Raw genomic sequence first — 24062 nt, forward strand, 5'->3', positions numbered from 1 at the left:
CCGCTTAGGTGAAAATCTATAATACTGATCCAGCTTCTACTTTTAAGTAATCACTCATCAGTACCCCGCCCACCTGTTACCACTGATTTAAACCGAAGCAACAGATTTGTCTAAAAAAAAAAGCAAAATGAGAATATAAATATGAAGGCCGGGGAGATACTTGTGGGAAAAGAGGGCCCCTATTAGAGCGGCTCTTTGTGCTCACTCATCACAGCTGAAGGGTAGAGAAAAGGACACACTGTAAGGCACACTGCTTCTGCTAATCGGCAACACCGACATCATTGCCCCAAACCTTTCACTGAGCCTGCGCCTGATTACAAATCTTCGTTAGAGGGAAGGTCTTCGCTAATTGCTTTACCAATTAGTCATTTGCTAAATGAATAATTACTTGCTGAAAAATAACCAGTAATTATAGGTTGGAACCATACGGTAGTACCAGCTACTGGGTAATTTGCAGTAAAACTAACACAAATGCTTAAATAAAATGGTCATAAGCAAGAAGGCAAGAAATTACAACAGAGTCAAAATCTATTTTACAATATAAACAGTATAGCTTTCCCTCTAAATCATGTGTGAGAGAAAATATTGTCCTGGAAGTCTTTATCATCTTTTCACATAACTTTCCTACATGTAGAAAATATTCTCATACTTCAATTTGAGACAAATCCAATATCAGCATGAGAAGGATTCTTATCAAACTTTTCAAATATCTTATTGACAGAAAGCAAACTTACCATTATCCCCAATGGAGAAATGGAAAACGTCATTTGTTGCATTGTCACCATGCTTCAGAATGTAGCATATGTTCATATCATCGATTTCAGCTGAAAAAGAAAGAAATTGTATGAGCAGAACAACAAACACCGCCATGGCTTGAATGGTGACAAGGAGAAAAATATGTTCAGAGTTTGTTTTTGTTTTTCCCGATATGCTTCTGCAAAACAACTTTTGAATGCTACGTTCTAATGCAGACTCAGGCCGTGTGATAAAATATGCATGCTGAAAGTCTTGGAATATTTACATATTAGGCAGAGATGCCTGCTAAAAATGCTTCAAGTTTATCCAAAATCCTAAATGACTTAAAGTGATTCACCATCATTCTAATGTGTGCAGTCATGATTGCATATTGTCAAACAGAATCCTTCATTATCATTGATACGGTAGTTTGTAAAGTTTAACCCTTCATGCCTTCAGTTATTTCTGTCAAAAAATCTTCAAATGAATGAAAGGGTGCATTAGAAAATGTTATCAGTGGTGCATAGCTTTTGTCTATTTACGCTTGTGAAAACTGCTGAAGTATTAATTACCTGGGGATACCCTTTGCACAGTGGCTCCATAAATCTCAGCAGAAATAACATGGACATTGACACAACAGATGTGCTGCTACACCTATATTTACCATTAACCAAGGCATCCCCCTGGCTTGTTTGAAATATAACTTCGGCACAGCCTTGTGTTGTTTACAAAACTAGTGATTTCCTTTGAGCCAGTCTCCCTTCAACGTGTTTGCAGTTCATATTATTTACCACCATATCTATATTTCCCTTGGTTTTTCTTTGAAAATAGTTTTCCAGTAATGTACAAATCTCCACCAGCTCTTTCCAAAAGTGAACCCACTAGGCACTGCTTGAAAAAATACACTCCTCTGGAGATCTGGTAAGCCTGGGGCCCTGAAAACAGACTTTTTTCTATCTAAAAAAAGAAGCTTTGGGTGAAATATTAATAAAACCTTTGTTAGGAAATGTTGCTTTTATAATGTCAAATGGGGAGAAGGTTTAACGTAGCAGATAAATATAAAGAGGTTTAAGATTAGCATCAAACATCTTTGAGAATTACAAAGTCTTCAGACAGAGTATGTGAAGGATGACACAAATGTTGCAAGAACAGTAGAAATATTTAAAGCAGCTCTCTTACCTTGTGTGAAGGTGGAGACAGTTGCATTTCCTCTGCCAAGGTTGATCAGGTAACCGTGTAGTGGGGCAACAGTAATCCTAAAAGTCACAGAATCCTGATTGCTGTCTCTGTCCTCTGCTTTGAGGGACTTACTTGTGATCACAAACCCCAAGAGATCTCTCTCCATCACCCTCAATGTCTGGGCACCTTTGTTAACTATGATGTGAGGCACCCCATTATCCACAGCAAGAACAGTAATCTTCATCACTTGGGGTTTTTGGGTCTCAAAAACCGTGTCGGGGAAGACATAAAAGTCTGTGTGGGTTCCATCGGTGACGGTGAAGGAGAAACTGTCCTCTGCGCTCTCTGTGCCATCATGTTTGTAGCTAATCATGTTCTCATTTAGGTCTTGCTTTGTGAAAGAGGTGACAGGTTGACTGTTGTTGAAGAGCAGGCGACCGTGAACAGGGATTTGAGTAACTGTGAATCTCAACAGGCGGTCAACAGTGTCTCTGTCTTCAACTGTTATTTCAAAAGGTGTGATGAGTTTATTCTCTCCCTCGATCACCACCAGGCCGTGTACCGTAACCACAGGCTTCTTGTTGTCCACGTCAGTGATGGAGATGCGAAAAGTGCGGAACACGGGGTTGTAGCCATCAGTCACTTCAAACTCAAAGCTATCCATTTTCACCTCGTCGTCAGCCGTGTGAATGTAGTAGATTTTGCTACCAGCCAGCTGGAGCTGAGTAAAGGATGAGATTGGCATCCCAGGTGTGTCTGTGCATTCCAGGTGTCCTCTCACAGGAGCACGGGTGATTGTGAAAACCAAGTGCTCATCTGGACTGTTCAGGTCACTTGTACTAAGAAGATCAGTTGTCAAGGTAACTCGGCCTCCCTCTTTAAGGGACACTCCTTTATTGATTACGTCAGGGAAAACTATGTCAATCCCACCAATTGTTACATAGAAGTATCTGTCAATTAAAGGGTTGATTCCATCTGTCACATCAAACTTAATGAGGTCACGGATTCCCTCTTGTCCATTGTGGATGTACAAAATCAATCCCTGATCTACTTCATTTTGTGAAAAATTCATTCCAACTGAGATATTTTGCAATTCACCAGTTGGCATTGTTCTTTGCAAATACCCCTGGCCAGGCCCATATCTTATAATATATGTAAGTGTACTATCCTCAGAGTCCAGATCAGTGGCTTTTAAAACATTATTGTTAATTACTTTAACATCACCTATCTCAATTTCTAGGCCATCATTAATAGCCATCCTTGGGGTTTCATCATCCACAGGGATAACCATAACTATTACTGTTTTCTCTACATTGAATTTTCCATCTGTGAGAACAATTTCAAAGCTATCTTCTGTTGTCTCTGTGTCATCATGCTCATACACAATACTAGAGCCATCCCTGATCTGTTCTAAGGTGAAGTTTGACACAGGGAGAGTTCCAGTGGTGAGCTGATTAAGAATAAATCCATGTCTGGGGGGTTTGGCGATGAAAAAAGTGAGCTGGTCAGACGGGAGGTCTGCATCAGCACCGTTCAGTATGGGAGTGTCAATAACTATGTTCATGCCCTCCATAACCACAAATTCTCTCATGTAAATCTCTGGCTTTTCATCATTAGAGGGGATTACGGAGATGGGAAAAAAGTGCCTTTCAGAAAAATTGATACCATCAGAGCATCTGAAGGTAAACCTGTCCTCCACTGGCTCAACTCCTTTGTGAATGCTTTGAACATAGTAAATGTGATTCTGTCTAATGTCTTTGATGGTGAAAGCACTAATAGCTGTCCCAGACCTGGATTTCTCTGAACCTGGTGCTGGAGAGATGTTTTCCACATACCCTGAAGTGGGTTGAACAATAATTGTACAAAGAAGGTCATCATTAGGGGTGTCGACATCATCCGCGCTTATATGAAGAATCTGAATGACATTTTTTTCTCCCTCAGTAACAGTAAACTGTGGCCCAACAAAGACCTCAGGAGCCTGACTGTCCAGGGGCAGAATAGTTACATGAACTCTGACACCTGTAATTTTATTTCCTCCTATAGTCCACTCATCAGACATATCAGTCAGAGTGAGATTGAGAAAGTCCTCCTTTGTGTTTAAGCCAATCTCTCCGCTTGTATGGGCATAAACCACAAAGCCGTTAATGATATCAGCTTGAGTAAACGTGCTCGATGGGACTCCTTTCACTAGGATTTCACCAAATGATGGTTTGTCTTCAACGATGAAGGTCAAACGGAGGTCATCTGTATCCTCATCTCTTCCCTGAATTACATTACTTGTGATTTCTGTTGCTTCATTTTCTAGTACATCTATGTAGGAGCCTATTGTACCCGCTGGCAGATCGATTGTTGGAGTCTCATCATCAATTGGCTTCACTGTAATTTTTATAGAAATTGGAACAACATGCACCCCATCACTGACGTCTATTCTTATCAAGTCTACTGTTGATTCATCTCCATTGTTGATGTATGAGATCATTCCATTTCCAATATTCTCAAGGTTGAAGGTATCCCCTTTTGTCATGTGAGTGAATATGAACTGGATCTGACCATGAAGAGGAAGCTGTGTAATAGTGAATGTTATCTTGCTGCTGTCTGTGTCTGTGTCTGTGGTGTCCAACTCGGCTCTGGTGAGGATATGTCTGCCACGTTCCAGAACAGTAAACCCGGTGTTGGTTATTTCAGGTGGCTTGTTGTCCACAGGCTTTAAGAATATTGTAAAATCTCCCTCCACACTATTTCTAGAGACATCTTCCACAGTGTATCTGAACTGTAGAACATGAGTGGTAATTCCAAGCTCAAGATCAGGTGGTTTGTAGGCTATTTTGTGATGGTTAATCTGTGCCTGTGTGAACGTTGTGACTTCAGTGTTTGGGGTTTCAGTCAAAACCAGGGCTCCTAGTATAACAGGGCTGTTCTCATCTGTGTCTGTAGGCGGTTGGATAATGGTGTATTTTAAATCTCGATCCTCTGAATCAAGGTCAGTGTAGCGGAGGAATTTTTTCCGGAAGTACGTCAGCTGGTACTCGTGAACAGTCATTTGTAAGGTTGTACTAGGGTAAAGTTCAGGCGGGAGGTCATCAACAGGAATTATTTTGATTATGAATGTGCTCTTACCTGACTTATTTGGGGGATCATTGTCATCTTGTACTCTAAAAACAAATTGATCCATGACTGTGCTCGTACTGTGAGGCCCTTTGTGCTTGTAAAACAGTTTTCCATCGATAATGTCCTGCTGCAGCCACTCAGTCACTACTTTCTCATACATCTCATCCTCTGTATTAAACTTCCAGGTAGATGGGTCCTTTGGTGCCTCAGACTGACGCAGCAACACCTGCCCCACTGTTGGAAAGGGAAGCTCTAATGCAAACTTTATTGTAGAATCTTCTGAGTCAATATCTGCAGCACTGAGCATTGACGGGAAAATCTGCATAACTTGATTTTTGAACAAAATCAAACCAGTGTTGGCATTGATAATAGGTGCCTCATCGTCTGTAGGCACAACAGTGATGGGAAACAAAAACTCCACTTCATTTGTGCCATCCGTCATCCTGAAGATAATGTTATCACTGTATGTATCACTACCATCATGCTGATAAATGACTACTCCAGCGTCAAGGTCAGCCGGGGTGAAAAATTTTCTCCTGGAGCCCAGAACAGTTAACTCTCCATGCCTCAAGCCATCAATTACACTAATTCTTACTTTGTCTAAATTGTCCTCATCACTGATTTCTAGATTCTGTGAACTAGACAACGGCCTGGACTGGCCTTCATACAGTAGCTGACCAGTGTTCCTTGTAACCACAGGGGCCAACGTGTTCATCGGCTTAACAACAATCATGAATTCAAACGTGTCTGACACAGCCCCTTCTGTGTCCACAACTTCAAGCTCAACCTGGAAAATCCTCTCAATGTCTGAATCCACAGCAGGAGGTTTATAAGCAATTTTCAATTCTTTGAGGTCTCCCTGGTAAAATGAGGTTATGGGTAAATTCCTGTCATCTGTGCTGACTATGTAGCCCTCTTCAAAGGAGAGAGGGGAAGTGATGTTGAAAATTAATTCGTCGGGATTAGACTCCACATCCTCAGCAGCCAGCATGTCTACGGTTACTGCTGTCATTACAAACTGGTCGACTTCCATCATCATCATGGCAACAAAGCTGGGCTTAGGGGGCGTGTTGTCCTCTCCGTCTTTTATTCGCACCAAAATCTGGAAAAATTCCTGCTTAAGCACATTTCCTTCTTTATCATATAATTCTACCAGCATGGGGATGTAATCTCTGTTGGGGGACTTTGAAGTAAAAGTATGCTGATAACGTAAGTTCATCCTAATGAATTCATCACAATCTACCATTGTTCCGAGGCTCTCCTCATCCACAAGTTTCCCATATCGGGGCATCACGTTCCCGCTGGTGAGCGAAGCTATTTTGCATTGCTGTGAGCGTCTGTCAAAGGTGAACTCCAAAATCCCTGTATCGATGGGATTACTGGTGCCCAGCAGTTTGTCAACAGTAAGGGGCATGTTTTTCGTCAGCACTTCCAGCTGTGTGAAGATCACCTCCACCTCCATCATGAACGGTATTATTATTGTATCCGTTTGGGTGTCGTACCTAAGCTGTAATCTCACTCTGTCTCTCGGGGGACTCCGGGAGCCAAAGTGTGAATACTTCACGTCGTTGGGGCCAAATTCACACGGAAACTTTTTCGGAGACAGGTGTCCTGGTCTTTGAGACAGCGGGTCGTTGTCCAAAACTGTGATGCTGCATCTGTCGCCGGGCTGAACTTGGACCACCAAATCGTTAATGGGATCAATGAAAACGGATCTCCCGAAAGGCACGCGGATCCCATTATTGGCGACCAGTATCGTATCTTCCGAGAGCTCGGGCCTCAGGGCGTATGATAATCCATAGCTGTCAAAAACACTTGCTACGGCATCACCTGTCAGAATCAGTGCGAGGAGAAGCAAAGCAGCGCCAGTCCCGTGCAGATGCGAAGGAATAATCCAAGCCATTTGGGGAGTAGAGCGGCAGAGTCTAAACTTTGTGCCTGCACTCCTGTGAGCGTCGGTCAAAGTTATAGGAAGATGAAAACGGAGCTGGGAAATATCACGCACCTGAGCTGAGCGCGATGCTGCACCATTCTCTCCCAGCAGCTGTGCACTGTTCGGCGAAACTTCATACTCCTGCTTCGCTGGAGTAAAAGAAAAGTCACGCCCTCCTCTTTACCCATTGGCCAGTGTCTCCCCTGGAATGCGCTTGTCGGGTGATAAATGGACGGCGGTTGTGTCATTCTGAACAGAAAGAGTGATGAGGGGAGGACAGACCTTTGAGGTTTACTAAGCAAAACTCTTAATGAGTAGGATTAAATTTGCGTGAGAAGTGGATTTATTGATTAAAGTCTGTGTGCAAGTTCAAGGAAGGTGTGTTTTTAACACATCCTACACATGTTTTATAAATAACAAAGGAAATATGCCTTAGTCAAGGACACCCAACTATTCCTACAACGCGTCTAACAATAAAGAAAAACAACCATAAGCAGGTCTGTCTAGATACACGATCTGGACTCTTACCCTCACCAAAGTGGATCTTTGTCTCCCCCTCCTGGAGTGTTGAGGAGGGGCGTAAATAGCGTTGTTCATACTACTTGAACTTTTTCTCATGTTGTCACTTCCACTGACCTAAATTGATTTTATTGGGGTTGTATTTGATAGACTAACATAAAGTGGTACATAATTGTGAAGTAGACATAAAAGTATGCATGGTTTAAAAAAAAAAATACAGTAAAACTTGTGAAAAATGTGTAGTTCATTATATGTCTATATGATGCCATTTTCATTTCAGTTACAGCTGCATTTCTTGAGGAACTAGCTTTGCACATCTAAAGGCTAGTATTCTTCTTTTCAAATTGGATAATGAACAGTTGTGAACCTACTGCTTGATGCTGACGTTACTATGACTTCTTGAGGAGATAGTGGGTTTAGCTCAGGATGTATATAGTAATACTACACATTGTACCTGTACAGTTCATGGATTTATTAAGTAAAAAATATGTTTATAGCACAAGACACCATGATCCTAAGGAGATTCATCAGAAAAAAGTGTTCTCCTAATTTTGCGTTACAGCCAGCCAGCATGTTTCACCCTGCCACACCCTGCTCTAAACGGATCTAAGTTCTACTGTGTCGTTTTGGAGTCATGCATCCATGTTGTCTCATTTCCCATTTGTCCTCTAGGTGTCTGACACTTTTCCAAGCAGAGCATTTTCGTCTTGACAAGCTCAGTCATGATCTGGCTTCTTTCCCCCCCCCCTTTCCTCCCACACTGATTAGGAGAACACCCACACAGATACTTAGTAAATAGCAAAGCAGGTCAAATCCCACAATTTGGTGAACAGAACATTTGATCAGGAACAAAGGAACATAGAAAATGTAGAAATAACAGAGGGGATTGAAACATGCCTAACCTAGAGTCTTGCCGCAGAGAGATGGAGCCATGCTGAATTCTAAATCCCTTCTGGCATTTGTACCGCTATTACATGCAATTATCATGTCAACAGAAAAAAAGAGTGACATTCTGGTTTTGACGGGAACAGCAGGCATCATTATTAGGTTTGTCTTCCATTCTTTTGTATACAAACACACACATGCCAGTGTTTTCTTGTAAATAGACAACCCTAAAGTTTTACATTGCAAACAAGAATTTAGCTTCAGCTGTGCTTAGATAATTTTCATTCCTTCCACAAACATGTAGGGGCAACTATTGTGTCTGCACCATCCCATATTTATGCATTAATGACAGACAAAATATCTCACAGCTGCCATGTGTTGAAATTGCCACAAAGTAGATGCCATAACAAACCTTGCACTTCTGCTGCACTGGACACTGTTGACAGGGTCCAATTATAAATACAGCCAAGCAAACTGCTCAGCAAAGCCCCTGGGCCTTGACAGCATCTAGTTACAAGAGAAAATGAAAAAGAAGATGAGGAGAATTTTCTGACAGCAGTGATTGCATAGAGGGAATTGGATCATACCCAATTTTCCAAGCTTATTTTTCAAGCAAGGGGGAGTTTGATGATATTCTGTCATAGTACATTTATATCAAATTTATTGTAAATGACCAGTCCTTGCAAGAAGATAGAAGTGTCAGTCTATAAAGAACTGAAGCTTGTAATTGCACACCTGAGGTGCAGAAGATTTATCCTTCAGCAGTTACGTATGGTGCAGGTGGGGCTGAGGTTGTAATATTGCAGTTCAGCAAACCATCTTACATCATTTATATCAACAACAAAAATTATGTTGGTTGCCCTGTTTCATTTATACAGTTGTACCGAATGCTAATGACAAAAGCCTGTCTTTTTTCGCACCGTGTAGCATTCACAAACTTGCTCTGTCTTTGCATGTGATGACACAAATAAAGCCTAATTAATTTATCACTTCAAATAAGCTGCATTATACAAATTAATTTTGATAGGAATAAAATATTAGCCATTGAAATTATCTAAATTGTGTTATTGTATTTTTAGTATTGTAGCTCTTTTTTTCCTGATACTACCAACAGTGTAGTGATATTCTCCACTACTATCACAAGACTTCAATTCACATCTTGTCTTGAAGAACATTTTTCTTTTTATAGAGCTTCAAATAGTTTATTAACTTTAATCCTAAAGTGAAACTTGCTAGCATGCTAAACTTAGCAGTCATGGCACATCTGACAGCAGTGGCTGCCAGGGGGCAAAAGTTGTTGAAGTAGATCTAAAAAGTTAGTTGCTACCTTAGTAATCTTAGTTCAAACATTTATATTATCGTGGAGAATGAACCAAATGATTTAGTCAACAAGAAAGTGAAAATGCTAGTTAGTTATGATTCTTCCAAAGAGGACACACAAGAGTTGTCTGTTATGATGGAGCTTGTCCACTGCCTCCTTATAAACCTTGCTTGTGCACACTAATGGTAGCAGCGGTGAAACTATAGTCTGTCCAGCAATTTGAATTACCTTTCAAAATCAAATGATGCTGATGGATTGAACCAGCTTTGCATTTACCTGTATTTGGTGCTGCTTGAGCTGAGCTTGCAGCTTTTAAATGTAAATTAAGGACAGATATTCTAGACAGACATTTTAAATGTATTGTATTATCATGCTATGACATGTTGATTATAAATACAGTTTGCACATTCTTTTTATTAAAAAAATATATCAGACGTCTTTTAGCTATTAAGTAAATTGAATTCTTAAGTTCAACTTGCCAGTCTAGTTACTTATGAGAAATGGAACAAAAATACTTATTCATATTTGTAATCTGCAAATATTTTGTTTTGCAAGGTCATTGGAGTGATGGCCTTCAGCTGAATCTCCCATCTTTTAAATCATGGAACAATAGGAGCAAATCATCCACTGAAACAGTTAAATTCCCAACTTTCAGTGGCACCACTGGTATCATAACAATCTTGATAGAAATGCGCATCATGTAATGAGGCTTGAGTCCTGAGAAGTGACATAGAATTGACCTGATGCTGGTATAATAAGGAGCTGCATAATGTTCCATCTCATTCAACATGAGCTAAATCTGCAACCAAATCCCACTAATGGAGTCCTTTATATGTGAATGCTGACTTTAAGTCAAGTCGTGAATTGTGGTCTGCTTGTGTTATCTTTCTATAACATATATTAACTCAAGCTGATTAAAACTGTATGACAATCTGACTTGAAAGACGTTATGATGAGAACTGATAAAAATAGAAAAGTTAAAATTCAGTATTTTCTTACAATAAAATGTGCCATTATGTATAATTTAATTCAAAGCTGATTTTTATTTCACATAATTAAAAGCTAGTCCATATCTTATCTTTCTGACACTGTTATATTATCCTAATCTCCTAACTGAATAGCTCTATATAACAGTATTTTTATGTGCTATCCCAATCTTTCTCTTAGTGTTGCTAAAGCAATTCCTTTTTAACAGCTGCTCGTGTTTAGGACTATTTTTGCATTTGGCTATTCTCAAGAGATGCCACAACGCCACACTCACCGATCTCATTAAAGCTATATTTTGCCTATTACATCTTTATCATGTACTACCCTGAGTTGAAGCCCTATACAGTAAAATGATCGCAGCAACTTCCCTGAAATCCAACCCCATAAAAATAAATTATGTACTCTATAGAAGCTGAACACACAGCCGGCCGGCACCCAAATCCATCTTCCCCAGGTTATATTCCTCCTGGGATATTAAAGAACGAAAAGGCAGCAGAACAAGTCAAGTTTAATCATTTTCTTTATCTGTGGCTGCAAATTCCCCGGGAATTTAAGGAGGACTCTATTAAAGAACTAATGTAGGAACAAAGCACTTCTCCAGCTTTTTCAGCTCTTTACTGAATGTTTATGACAATAAAGGGTCTTGCAAAATGCTTTACAGAAATCTATGCTTACCTAAATTACTAACTCAGAGACTGAGGAATTGTGGGGTTTTAGTTTCCTTTTTGAAAACTACAAAAGACCATCTTCTAGTGTAAGAACTATACCTTTTTAGTATCCCTAATCATGAAAGGATTCATGGTCAACCTCTGATGGGAAAAATGTCACTTCTAAAGATCTGGCTCAAGTCTTATACTGCATACAATTTTCCAATGTCCTGAAATAAATGGTTAAAAACAGTTTTGCAATATCTACTGAGGCAAACTGATTATATTAAAAAGTAATGATGTTTTTGCAGATATTTATAATATGTGATTAAGATCTTCTGTCTGCGTAATTAAATACATCAAATTATATCGTATTGATATTGCAGTGACAGCAATACATTTGATTTCCCATAAGGCTTTGCATATGCAAGCTCATCAACTTGATTGAGAAATAATAAAACTATGCATTTATTAATTTATTAAATACTTGCCACTTCTTACAAGCGATAAAATCCAAATATGAACAGAAAGATTTCACTGACTCTCAGTTAAATCTAACCAAGTCTTGAGATACACAAACATTGTAAGAGAATCTAGCTGACACAAAGTCCCCTTAGTGATAAATAACTCAATAAGCGGCAACCTGGCACGACATGAGAAAAACTGGGTTGGTAAATTTCATGGCCATTTCCAAAGGGAATGAGAAGCAGGTGTATAGACATGTGCTCAGGTTCAGATGAGTGAATTTTTAGAAGGTTTGACTGCATGGGGTGAAACGGAAAGAAGTAGGTCTTCACAGAAGTCAGTAAAAAGTGACTCAAAGATAGCCCAGGGGACAAAGGCAAAACAAAACTTTATTTGATGACTGCAAATGCCAACAGAGCACACTGTTGTGGCTGGTAGTTCAGAATTTATAAGGAATATGAACATTAGCAATCAAAAATGGCAACAAATATGCAGTCATTGCAGGCAAATTAGTAATCTAGGAAGGCATCAGTTTGTGATTATGGTGAAGAAGGTGATAAACTTTTATAGCTATAAAAGTGACACTACAGGAAAGGATCATAACAGGATGGCAATAAAAAGAAAAAAAAAGATTCATATAACCTGATATGTATCTTGGCATATATGCTGTATCTCTTGAACATATTGGCATTTCTTGTAAGACTTAATAAAATACTTATGCAATACAAATTTAACAGAACAAGGATTTCAACGTTATCTGGTTGTACTATAGAGGAAGTTTGAACAGCTACAACTAACTCTATGTGGAACTCACTGTTTTCTGAGGCAGTACGCTTGTGAGAACACCCTGTTTCCAAGAGATCTTAATGGGATATGATGTATAGTGCTGTGCCTGAAAGTCTCAGTAATAAAACATTGCGAACGCAGTTGTAGAGGCACCAGGGTTCTGTCAAAACTAGCTTCCGTACAGTCTGACTAACTTGACTTTTTCAGTGGCAAGCTCAGACCAACCAGCAGATGTTTTACCATTCATCTGTAACTGAAACAATAGGTTTTAAACTTTTTTATGATTGAGGTTAGAAAGTGCTACATTAGAAGGAATCAAACACCTTTGAACCAAATCACAAAAAGCTACAAAATATCTCAGATTGTACAATATTTTAGTTATGTTTAAATGCATTTATTCAATTTCCTTTTATTTTATACAGAACAAAAGTACATATGTGGGTCTTGGTTGTTCTGAGAGAATGTCTCAAATATTTCTGAGTCCCCTGCCAAGCTATAATTGACTTAAAACTTTCCATTGGCCCCTAGTTGTCAAAACGAACTGTCATCATTTACGTTAACTGTAAGAAGGGGCTTTTCATGCTTTCTGATTTGCCTCTTGACCACATGACTTCCAAGTGATTTTTAACTCTCTGACCTCCAGCACCACACACAGACACATACAAACACATGTGTGCTGCTGACAGGCACAAAACCCTCAGCTGTGTCACATGGCTGGTTTTATTAATCCGATTGAGCTGCAGACAGACATCAACAAGCCCGTCACACATCATTGCTTCCTCTCCTGATATCAAACAGGTAACAGATCTCTGCATTGCCCAAAAGTAAACAAAGCATTTTGTGTTTTGCATTATGTGATTATTAACTCTCCTGTTATGTTCGTTTCTGAGGTACAGCAATAATGTTCGTGGGTCAATTTGACCCCGGGACTGTTTAATCATGCAATAGTGTCAGAAACCAAACAATTCCTCCAAAACATTTTTGTAGCTGATTATTAACTCCAATACTCACCATTTCAATCAATATTTGTGCAATGATGTTTTTTTATTTCTCAGAAATTAAGGGTTAATGACGACAACCTACTCATTTACTCATTTGGACACAAAAAATGGAATTTAAATTGTTTATGTCCACTGAACAAAACCTAGACACAAAAAACAATAATTTTCTTCAAATTGATCTTTGGTAATTTTTTTTATATTATACTTCTTTTGTTTTTTTCAATGGGTGATCTTTATAATTGAATTTCAGACACACATACTGTTCAGGGTCATATTGACCCACTGATTAAAATCAAGACAAATGAATCATGCAGAGAGTATTAATGTGTTCCTCCACTTCTGCTGAGTGTCCACTCAGTGTGGGTGGAATTTGCCCACAGGAACAGAAAAGATTCCTGTCAAAAGTTGTATGAACACCTGCTTTCTCTAGTTTCCTAGTGAAGTAAAGAGAGTAGTGAGGGGGTGTGCATGCGTGTGTGTGGTGAAATATGGTTCATAGCTGTAAGGAAACATATAGAATTGGACATTTTTAATCTTTTTTTTGCACTTCAACTTGACTGCCGGGTCAAATTGACCCAAACAGTATCTTTGTAAAAAGTAGATGCAGGGGGGGGTTACACATGTGTAAAATGAATACATTTTCAATTTATATGTAGAGTGCACCTATTAAGACAAATAGAAAGTTTCATGCAAAAAATACTTCCAACTATTTTAAAAAAAACTACTTTAAAATGGGTCAATTTGACCCGCAGCATAACAGGAGGGTAAAAAACTTCATGATTGATTCGATTTAATAATATAACAGATTTTAAAAATTCCCTTAAATTTTACAATCTTAACCATGATAATACATACATAATTTGGAGTCCTAATCATGTGGGATCAGAATTACAAAGTAATGGATCGGATCAAATTATATTAACGTGTTTGAATGACCAGGGCAGGATTCAGATTTAAATTGGAAATCTATGGCAAGATTTGCAAATTGATGTTTTATTTAGCAAAGAACACTCTTAAATTTAAATGAAAAACTTTAGAGATAGATAAAGCATATTCTGCAGTACTGACTAAGAGTTAGGCTAAATAAGCATATATTGTTTTCTATGTACAGTTGAATGTTTTTATTTATCACATAAAATGTCAATGAAATGCAGTAACATGTTTGAATATAATGTCACAAAGAAGGAAAAAGAGAAAAATGTGTAAATACTTTAGCAAGACTGCGTTAAAATGCAGCTAAAAGTCCAGAATTGAATTTTAAAGTCATTGTTGACTTTTGAAACTGTGCCATAAACATTTAGTCAACTTTTGAGTCTTGTTTGGCAAACAACAGCTGTGTTCTCTCATCACTGATGCTGACAGGCCTAATTAGCTCAAATCCTGATTTAATGACTATGAATCTCTGCTGCTAGCTCGGCTATTGCATCAACGTTCGTTTTGAGAAGCAAGAATGAAACCTGGCCAACACACACTGCATCTAATTGACAGTACTGTGATGCTGAATGAATTTCCCTCCCACATGCACAGCGAAGGCCAACAAGGAAATCAAGCCTTTGTAACGCACACAGTTTAGGTCTGAAAAGGCACTGATTTTGTTCTAGCTCATACATGTTATATGCTTTTACAGTTATGCTGTAATTAGTTTTTAAACTGTCTAAAGGAACTGTATTTATTTAGGGACAGGAAAGGAGACTACGGAAGTCATCTAAATACATATAAAGAAAAAGAGAAAAAGTCATCACCCTGCAAATTTAACAAAAAAGGAAATGTCTTACTGCCATCTAGTGGCAAATAAGTTCTTTGATCTACTGATTGAATTAATTTGTTATTCAGAGGTAAAGTACAAAAATAATTCAGGTTTCCTGCAATGGAGATCAGCTTCAGGTAAAATTAGGCTTATTTTCTTTACATATGAAGATATTGCCAATCTATAAGTTAAAAGAAAGCTATTGCAAAGTTTCCTAACTGGATATTATGCTGATGTCTGCATACAGACTCGGAATGAAAAGGTTTGGCAGTACAGTATGGAAGTTTGCTCAAAGGCTATGACAGGGAAAACCCATAAGTGGCTGCGGTAAGAAGTACCAAGAATCATGCAACAAAAGCCCATGGTTGACAGCAGAAACCACCCCACTGTCTGAAATCTCTGTTGCTGAACTTAGACTTGGCAACAAAGCAGCAGTGTATGGAGGAATGAAAGTGCAGAAAAAATGCATCTGGAAGGGAAGCATAGATGGACTGAAAACTCAGGAGTCGTTTTGCTGACAACAAAGACTGCATCAACTGCTTCAGCCCAACTGGCAAGGATTCTAGGCACTGACAGCCTACAAATTCACTATGCCCAGAGTTGTAGGGTTCGTCTCAGGCAGATAACCTCAACATCCCAGCTTTCATCTTCCCCACATTGCCTGGCAATAAGGCTGTCTGTCTGGTTTGAGAGTTTCTTTCTTTTTTTTCTTTTTTAATCAACCCCAGCATTGGACCAGACAGTGTACCAAGGCATCATCTAAAGAACTGTGCAGAGCAACTGAAAGATCTCTTCACTGACTTCCTGAATGCTCCCCTCTGTTATCACTCATGCAATAATGATATGTTTTGAGCAATTTATTGTGATCAAAACATCCCTCCCCCATGAACCTGGACTCCCCCAAAGAGTCTGAATCCCCACCTATGCCAGGACACTGATAATTAGTGTTTGATACAACCCTACTGCCTCCTTTTTCAGCTGTTGGAAGCAGACTCCTAGCAGCTGTGACTGAATCCGGACCTTTTTTAATGCCCAGATGCCAGACTGCCAGAACTGGCAGCAATACAACTAAATCCTTCACTGTGAACACCGGATCAGCCAGAGGGTGTGTACTCAGTGCTTGCACACATTGATGACACATGATTGTTCTGACGTGTTCACATTACCCACATCATAAAGTTAGCTGACCACACTACAATTATCATCAAAGAACATTTGTCATCTTGGAGTTGGAGTAGAGCAGCAGACAACCGTGTGTTGCTTAAAGCAACTTCACTGTGAAATAAAAGTAAATGATAAAAGATTTTATTAAAGAAGGTTCTGTAAACACCTGAGATCAAGACTTACTAAATCATCTTCTCTGTTTTTAAGCAGCAAAACAAAGTACAAATGATCAGACAGAAGCTTGAGAAAAGCAGTGAAGATCATAGCAGTCATACCAAACTTCTTTCTCTAACAACCATTGCTGCAGAAAATGGAATATTTTAAAGTATTCCTGTCATTACTGTAGAAACATATGCTTCCTCCTGCCTGAAGGGAGAAAATAAGACTGCGTTCACCCAAGGTCATCACTACTGAAAAATATATTTTCTACCCACAACTTTTAAGACAAATCCACACACTTCTACTCACTTTGCAGTGCAACTGCTCAACATGATTTAATTTTCATTCATTTTTTTTGTTCATAAGAAAACTGCGTCCATCAAAACACATTTTACACCATGACCTATACATACATGGTAAATAACGCATTCCAGTTTATAAGTTATTTTGCTTAGCTCAAATATCATTGACTTTTTAAGGTCAACATAGGAAATTGTACCCATGAATTGGCGACGATAACATCTAATTAAGAACTTTGAAAAATTTTTAAACTGCAGCAATTTGACAGAAATTCAACAGTGCTGGTTGTGATTATATTTCAGAAAAATATATAAATGGAGATCATTTTTCTAAGCAGTTCAGTTGTCTCTTCATCAGAAACTCTCAAAGGGCTAAAAAGCAAAAACCTGATTGCTCACTGTCTCCTGGAAATGATGGGATTTTCTGGATTTTAAACAAATAGGTTACTTTGAAATGGTGGAATCATGGTAGTTCGCATTTAGCAATAATAATTTAAGTACTGTGGAGATGTGATTAAAGCATGGAAACAAGGTGAGTACACACAATGTGATGCAAAACACCTATTGGAGAATCTAGGCAGGGGTTTAATGTCCAGTGTAATATCACATTCTACTTCTCCCTCATTCCTGATCACAGTCTGTTAATTACTTAATCTGCTTTATCATAACCCTTCCTCATCATTGAGTTCACTGGATACCCTGTTTTTGCAGAACATAAAAGTTTATTGGTTACCTCAACCTGTGAGCCTGCATTTACATAAAGGTATCTGCCTCAAGACATCTGGGATCCACATGGATTCTTTCTGTTTTAGGAAAAGGCTTTAGGCTTTTAAGCAAGTGAAAACTCTGCAAAGAACTTCAAGGACATCCATCCACCAATCCATCTTCTATACCTGGAAGGGTTTCCAATTCCAGGTTCTGGTGCTTATCTTCAGCAGTCAATGGGTAGCAGATATGGTTCAACCTGTACTAGTCACCTCAACAACAATGTCATAAATTTGTGGGGGGGTTTATTTTTGTATTTTTTGCTTGTTCTACCTTCTGACACGATGGTCATGGCAGATGGCTGCTCATACTGAGCCAAGTTCTGTCGATGGTTTCTTTATGCTAAAACTGGGTTGTCATGTTTCAACATCCCCATATTATAAAAGGGATTGCTGCACAATCAATGACTGCATGCAGTCTGTAATATTTACAGAGCTGTGTGAAGTTTGCTATTTGTGTGACTCTCCTACCTCCTCCCATTACAGGGTGTGACTGACAGGCGTGTCCAAAAGTGAGCTCATCTGGAGCCAAGTGAAAAAAAATAACAATTTGATTACAAAATCAATCGGAGCCATTATCAGACATTAACCAGTTACTTCACCAGAGTCGTTAACCTGGAAGAATCACATTTACCAAACTATCTGTTGGTGTCTCTGACTGTTTCCTGGACCAGTCTCAGTCCTATACAAACATGACCACATAATGTAAAACCGTCACCAGAATAGCCAGGGTAGTCTATAATAATATTAGTATTTAGGGATAAGCAGGTGCTAGTTTTTCCACATTCTCTTTCAGAAGCTCTGCCATTGAGGAAAGTGGTAGATTAATTCTCTGCCACAGACTATGACCCTTAACAATAAAATGTTTTCCTTCCATTCCCTGTCCAGTTCTTGGCTGTCCATTCAGTAACTAAAAGCTACTGAATGATTACATAATTTTGGACGAATTATGTTTTGGAGATAATTTGTCCATTATGCTGGAAGAATTTAACCATGGCTCTCAGTTTTGCTAGTTGGAGGGCAACTGTCCATCTCCTATTGTGCATCCACTTTATAATTGTAACCTTTTATAAGGTTTTATGTACTGCTACGCATAATAACCAAATTCAAAGACTAAAGTATTTTTGAGACTATTTTTTTTCCTGTATCATTTTTAAAATCTTAAATGGGCAGCTTGTTTGCACTTTTGCTATTTAATAATGAACTGGAGCACACAGCAAATACTAAACAAGGATTTCTCTATACATACTTTGCCATACACCTCTCCTTGTGTATGCACAATGCATTTACTGTCATGAAGACGTTTTATTGTTGTGCTTCGACAATTTCTTTAAAGTTGACAAAATGCAATGATTTACTTTGACACAATAACTTTTAGGAGCGCTAAGTTCAGGAATCAGGACGTTATTATGAAAATATGTTGAAAATCGAATCAATATTATTCAGGCTATTATCTCTGTAGGGATATGAGTTGCATGAAAAAAAACCCACACAAAAAAAAAAAACATGATGTCCATGTTTTTCTTATCCTCTGAGGCTGAAATGTTTTGAAAGGTTTTGAGTTTGCTTTGGTAGATGACTTAAAACTTTTAGAAAAAAAGGTTTCTCTAGCCAAAAATATACCTGCCATAAATAAACACTTCCAATCTCTTCTTAAATAATTTAATTACGAAAATGATAGTAATATCCATAATAAGGTCAGCATGCACTTGTGTTGGGATTTTAATATTTTAGCAAATACGTTTTTTAAATTGAGAATGCAGAAACATGAATTAAACTTACATTCAATAAAGTAATTACAAAAACACTCAAAGTTATGTCGCATTTTCCAAAACAAAACAAATCAATCCCCTCGGTGAGTCGCAGGTTAACAACATCAAAATAGACAGCAGGGGCGTTGGTGAATGCTCATTCATCTTCAGCAGCCTAGAGCGGATGTGTCACTTCGATCCACTCTGCATCACATGTCGCATCAATGTAACAGGAAAAAACAAAATATATGTAGTCAGTAACTTGACCGAAGTGTTGGGTAGGAGCAGTGGACATTAGATGCGACAGGCGGTTTGGTGAAGGCTTGAACAATGCGAGAGCGACCCTCGAACTTCCTTATCTGGAAACAGTTTTTCTAACGAGGGATTTGTCTGATTCACACCCAGAAGGCAACAGGAAACCGGTAAAGTTTTTCTTTTCTTCAAGATTCACTTTGCCAATTCATTTCAAAATAAGCGCAAATTCATAGAATTTAGTCAGTCCGCTAGAAAGAAAAAAGGAAACTTTTATAAGGTTAAGAATATATTTTGCGTGAACTGTTGAATGTTTACAGGGGACTCATTTTAAACTGAAAGTCTTAAATGTGAAATTAAGGGCAGGTTTTCATGTGCCATATATCAATTATATGTTTGTGATGATATATTTGAGCTTTAGTTTCAGAATTTGATTAATTGATTTATGACAGGCGTCCCTCTGCAAATGCTAAAACTTCCCTCTCTGTTATCTTCCAGCTGTTTTGCGATAAGACTTATAGGCAAGTATAACAAGAAAGAAAAAAAAATGGCTCAACTATTTTACAAGAGAACTGACAACTCCACATACAACGACCGTCTCCCACTGCGGATTGTGCGGGCAGAGGCTGAGCTCTCTCCCATGGAGAAGGTCTACCTGGGGGCCGTAGAAAGAGGGGACTACGCGAGTGTAAAACAAGCGTTAGAGGAGGCTGAGATCTACTTTAGAATCAATATCAACTGCATCGACCCGCTGGGACGCACGGCCCTCCTTATAGCCATCGAAAACGAGAACCTGGAGATCATAGAGCTTCTGCTCAGCTATAACATCCATGTGGGTGATGCCCTGCTGCACGCCATTCGTAAGGAAGTAGTGGGGGCCGTGGAGCTGCTTCTCAATCACAAGAGGCCACGTGGAGAAAAACAGGTAACAGAAAGCAAATATTGTTTAGATCAACCTCAAAAAGTAATTTTTCTATATAAACTCCGTGTTTTTTAAACTAAGTTTAAAATATCATTTGTTCAAGTGGCTCTAGTTGTGTCTCTTTCAGTTTAAGACTCAGTTCACTCCCATTTCCTGGACATTATTCAAAAGTTAAGAAAGCCAAAAACTTTTCAAGCTGATTTTTCTTTTTTTTGTTGTTGTTGTTGATAGATTTAATCTTACTGCCAGCTGTTTTAGTCATATTGGATCAATTTAGCTACAGATCTCAGTAAGTTATTTTTTTGATACTTTAAATGTGATAACATAAATTGAATCTCATTGATTTTTTTGCAGATGCAGTGTCTTGCGGAACATTTTGTTATGTTGCAATCACAAATCTCAATGTTTTTTTTATTGGTATTTTATTTGACACACCATAAACTTTGTCTTTTAACTTCAAAAGACTTATTTTGAAGTCAATATTAGTCTTGGAAATATTAGTCTGATCTTGGAAAGCATTTTCCAAATAAAATACGATTGATGTTCAGACAAATTTTCTTAGAACAGCTTAACCACAAGCCATTAGCTGTGGGCTTTCAGTCAGAAGGCATTAATTTGTTCCTTTCAAACTGTTGTTTGCATCCTGTATGGAGTTTGAAAGCAATGTTCTTCTAAAGCTATACAATATTTGTGTTATCTACTTTGGTTTGTTCATTGTCAACTCATTTGTGCATTTCTCTCTTGGTTCCTCGCAAAGATCCCCCCAATTCTGTTGGACAAACAGTTTTCAGACTTCACTCCAGACATCACTCCAATCATCCTTGCAGCTCAGACAAACAACTATGAGGTCATCAAATTGCTTCTGCAACGAGGTGTTTCCGTACCTCTGCCACATGCTGTGCGTTGCAACTGCATGGACTGCATGTCCAACACAGACGTGGACAGCCTTCGCCACTCACGTTCTCGTCTTAACATCTACAAGGCCCTTGCCAGTCCATCTCTCATTGCCCTCTCCAGTGAAGATCCATTCCTGACAGCTTTTCAGCTCAGCTGGGAGCTGAAGGAGCTCAGCACAGTGGAGAATGAGTTCAAGTCAGAGTATGAAGAGTTGTCCCAAATGTGCAAACAATTTGCAAAAGACCTTCTGGACCAGACTCGAAGCTCCAAGGAGCTGGATATAATTCTCAACTACCGTGATGACATCGATCCTCTGCTGGATGAGAACAACAATGACCTAGCCCGTTTGAAACTGGCAATCAAATACTCCCAGAAGGAGGTACGTGTCTTTTGTTAATAACAGCTATTTGAAATTCTACATTGGTGGTCTGATCAGAAGGAGCAACATTGATGTATTTAGTGTGGTAACCTTTGTGTGCAAACTTGGATGGGATACTATTAAACCAGTACAAGAAGAAACTAGATTTGATCTGATTTGATCAGTGTGGAGTGAAGGAAGAGTGAAGGACAAGAAAAGTGCCAAGATGGGCTGTAAATGGCCAGAGATGGGTGGAGACATCCTCTGGGACTTTAGAGCAACATGTAATTGCCAGTCTGCCTCTTAACAATGCATTACAGTAGGCCCTTTTAGTGAGTCCCACGATGATTAGATAATTGGGTATAATGATGGAAGATACAACGATCATTTCCTTGAAATTCAAACTCATGACATTTTAATGAGGGAAGGACATTTTATGGTCTTTAAAATCTGTTTTTGAGTTTGCATTCATTGATTTTTAGCTAAAGCTACAAGAAACAGTGAATGTATAGCACAGTTGAGGGCGAGAATAGCTATTACAAAATAAATAGTCAAAAATACAAAATCAATGATCATAAAATAACAAGCAGTGAACATCCACCGATGAATCTCCAATTATTCACTTTCTCTACTCACTAGGTTTTGTTCAGTGCAATGGGGAAAACAAGCTTCTGATTGCACCATGCAAAACTTTAGCCCCAGTCAGACAATCACACATGTTGATTTGGTGGGATCAAGAGGCTCTGTCTTGTATCTGGGATTTTGCAGGAAAATGAGAGGTTCATGAAATGAAAGTGATGAGCATAAAATATAAACTGGCTCTGAGATTACTTCTCTAGGTGGATCAAAAAGTTACTCTAGTGTGTTCATTACTTCTGATGAGTATCAAGGCATGCAGAACACATGTAAAGTAAAACCTAAAAGGGGATCTTGTGTACACTTGTATACCATGCCATTCTAATCAAACACACTTTTCTTAACAATTTACACTATGAACACCTTTAAAAAGCTAAAGATTTGGTCACTTCCTGTACTGGTGTTAATGTAATGCTAGCTGAAACAGATGTTGAGTCTTGGAGAAATAAATCTCCAAGACTTAACAGCTTATTCCAAAACAAATTTCAGATCTGAATTTCATAGTGGCAGGGAACATTACATGTGGAAATCTGAAAAGCTAGTTGCCATTCTTAAAAACATGGAAGCCCCAGCAAGGGTATGCCATGCAATAAGACCTGAGATATAGCCGGCATTGTGATATGTATGTTAAATGTCTCTGAAAACTCCAGTAACAAACACTGGGGCACACACAGTAACTTGTTTGGAATCACATGTAATTGTGAGGTTGTATCTAAGTTTAGAGTAAATATAAACATTCTCCCTTGGACAGACAAGACCAAACAAAAGAACTGGTGTTTGGCCAAAATGCAGAACAACACTTGTAGAGAAATCCACAGAGCAAATCAGTTATCAACCACAGCAGCCACGCCTCAAACATTGTGTTGGAGAGGACTGATGATTTGGGTTTGTTTTGGCAGCCGTAGTACTGAAGTGCTTTTGAAGTCATTGAGTCAACCGTGAATTACTTTGCAAACCAACGTTTTCAATGTCATACATGACTTTATATGAATCTGATTAAATGACTGTGATCCCAGACATAACACTACATCATTAACAAACAGACCACAAAATGTATACATATAGTCTGTGATGTTTAGTGCATTTTGCAATTGCTAGTTTCAACTCTAACTATCGAAGGTAGATTTTGGATTAGAAAATTAAAATTATACTTTAGAATACTGGTTTTCACTTTGTGCTGTTCGGTAGACATGCAGAAAGCACCGTGTGAGGGAAAGGAAGTGCTGGAACGATATTCTCATCTATTTTATTTGTGAACCTAATAATTTAATAATGAAGTAAAATAGAAAATAGAGGGAGGACGTAAGATTCGGGCTATTTGAATCTATAAAATTTGAATATTCCTTTCTGTCTCCGTATTAGCCACAGTCATGCTGTCTTTATGTTCACTCAGGAACAAAATATGTGGCAGCTATACTGTGCTTTAATGTTTTGTGGAATGGGGAAAATGAAACATTAATTCATGATGAAACATCCAGCAAACCTCTGGCACTCCTCTTTATAGTTAATTTTTCTTTCATTTGTGTAATATTTATTGAAATTTCATA

General features: G+C 38.6%; 2 protein-coding genes across 5 annotated transcripts in view; one reads left to right on the top strand and one right to left on the bottom strand.

Annotated features, from left to right (window-relative positions):
- The window catches only part of LOC102226984 (FRAS1-related extracellular matrix protein 2-like), a 60452-nt gene extending 53365 nt beyond the window's left edge, over positions 1 to 7087 (bottom strand). The window contains exons 1-2 of the mRNA XM_005796870.2: positions 1915 to 7087; positions 735 to 824 (exon numbers count right to left, since the gene is read on the bottom strand). Of these exons, the coding sequence (XP_005796927.1) occupies positions 735 to 824; positions 1915 to 6925 (5101 nt within the window). The 5' untranslated portion in view covers positions 6926 to 7087. The remainder of the gene's footprint in view (positions 1 to 734; positions 825 to 1914) is intronic.
- LOC102226727 (short transient receptor potential channel 4-like) overlaps positions 1 to 24062 on the top strand; it is a 33223-nt gene that overhangs the window by 3052 nt on the left and 6109 nt on the right. For 2 of the 4 annotated variants that reach the window (XR_002754371.1, XM_023351825.1), the window contains exons 1-3: positions 16342 to 16418; positions 20201 to 20627; positions 21382 to 21900. Coding sequence is in view for 3 of the 4 variants with exons in the window: in XM_023351825.1 (XP_023207593.1) it covers positions 16342 to 16418; positions 20201 to 20627; positions 21382 to 21900 (1023 nt within the window). In the remaining variant the exon portion in view is untranslated. Of the gene's footprint in view, positions 1 to 16341; positions 16419 to 19634; positions 19873 to 20200; positions 20628 to 21381; positions 21901 to 24062 lie in introns of those variants that run through there. The other 2 variants (XM_014475724.2, XM_023351826.1) reach the window with 2 other exon arrangements.

Source organism: Xiphophorus maculatus, chromosome 18 (assembly GCF_002775205.1).
Source record: "Xiphophorus maculatus strain JP 163 A chromosome 18, X_maculatus-5.0-male, whole genome shotgun sequence".
NCBI lineage: Eukaryota > Metazoa > Chordata > Actinopteri > Cyprinodontiformes > Poeciliidae > Xiphophorus > Xiphophorus maculatus.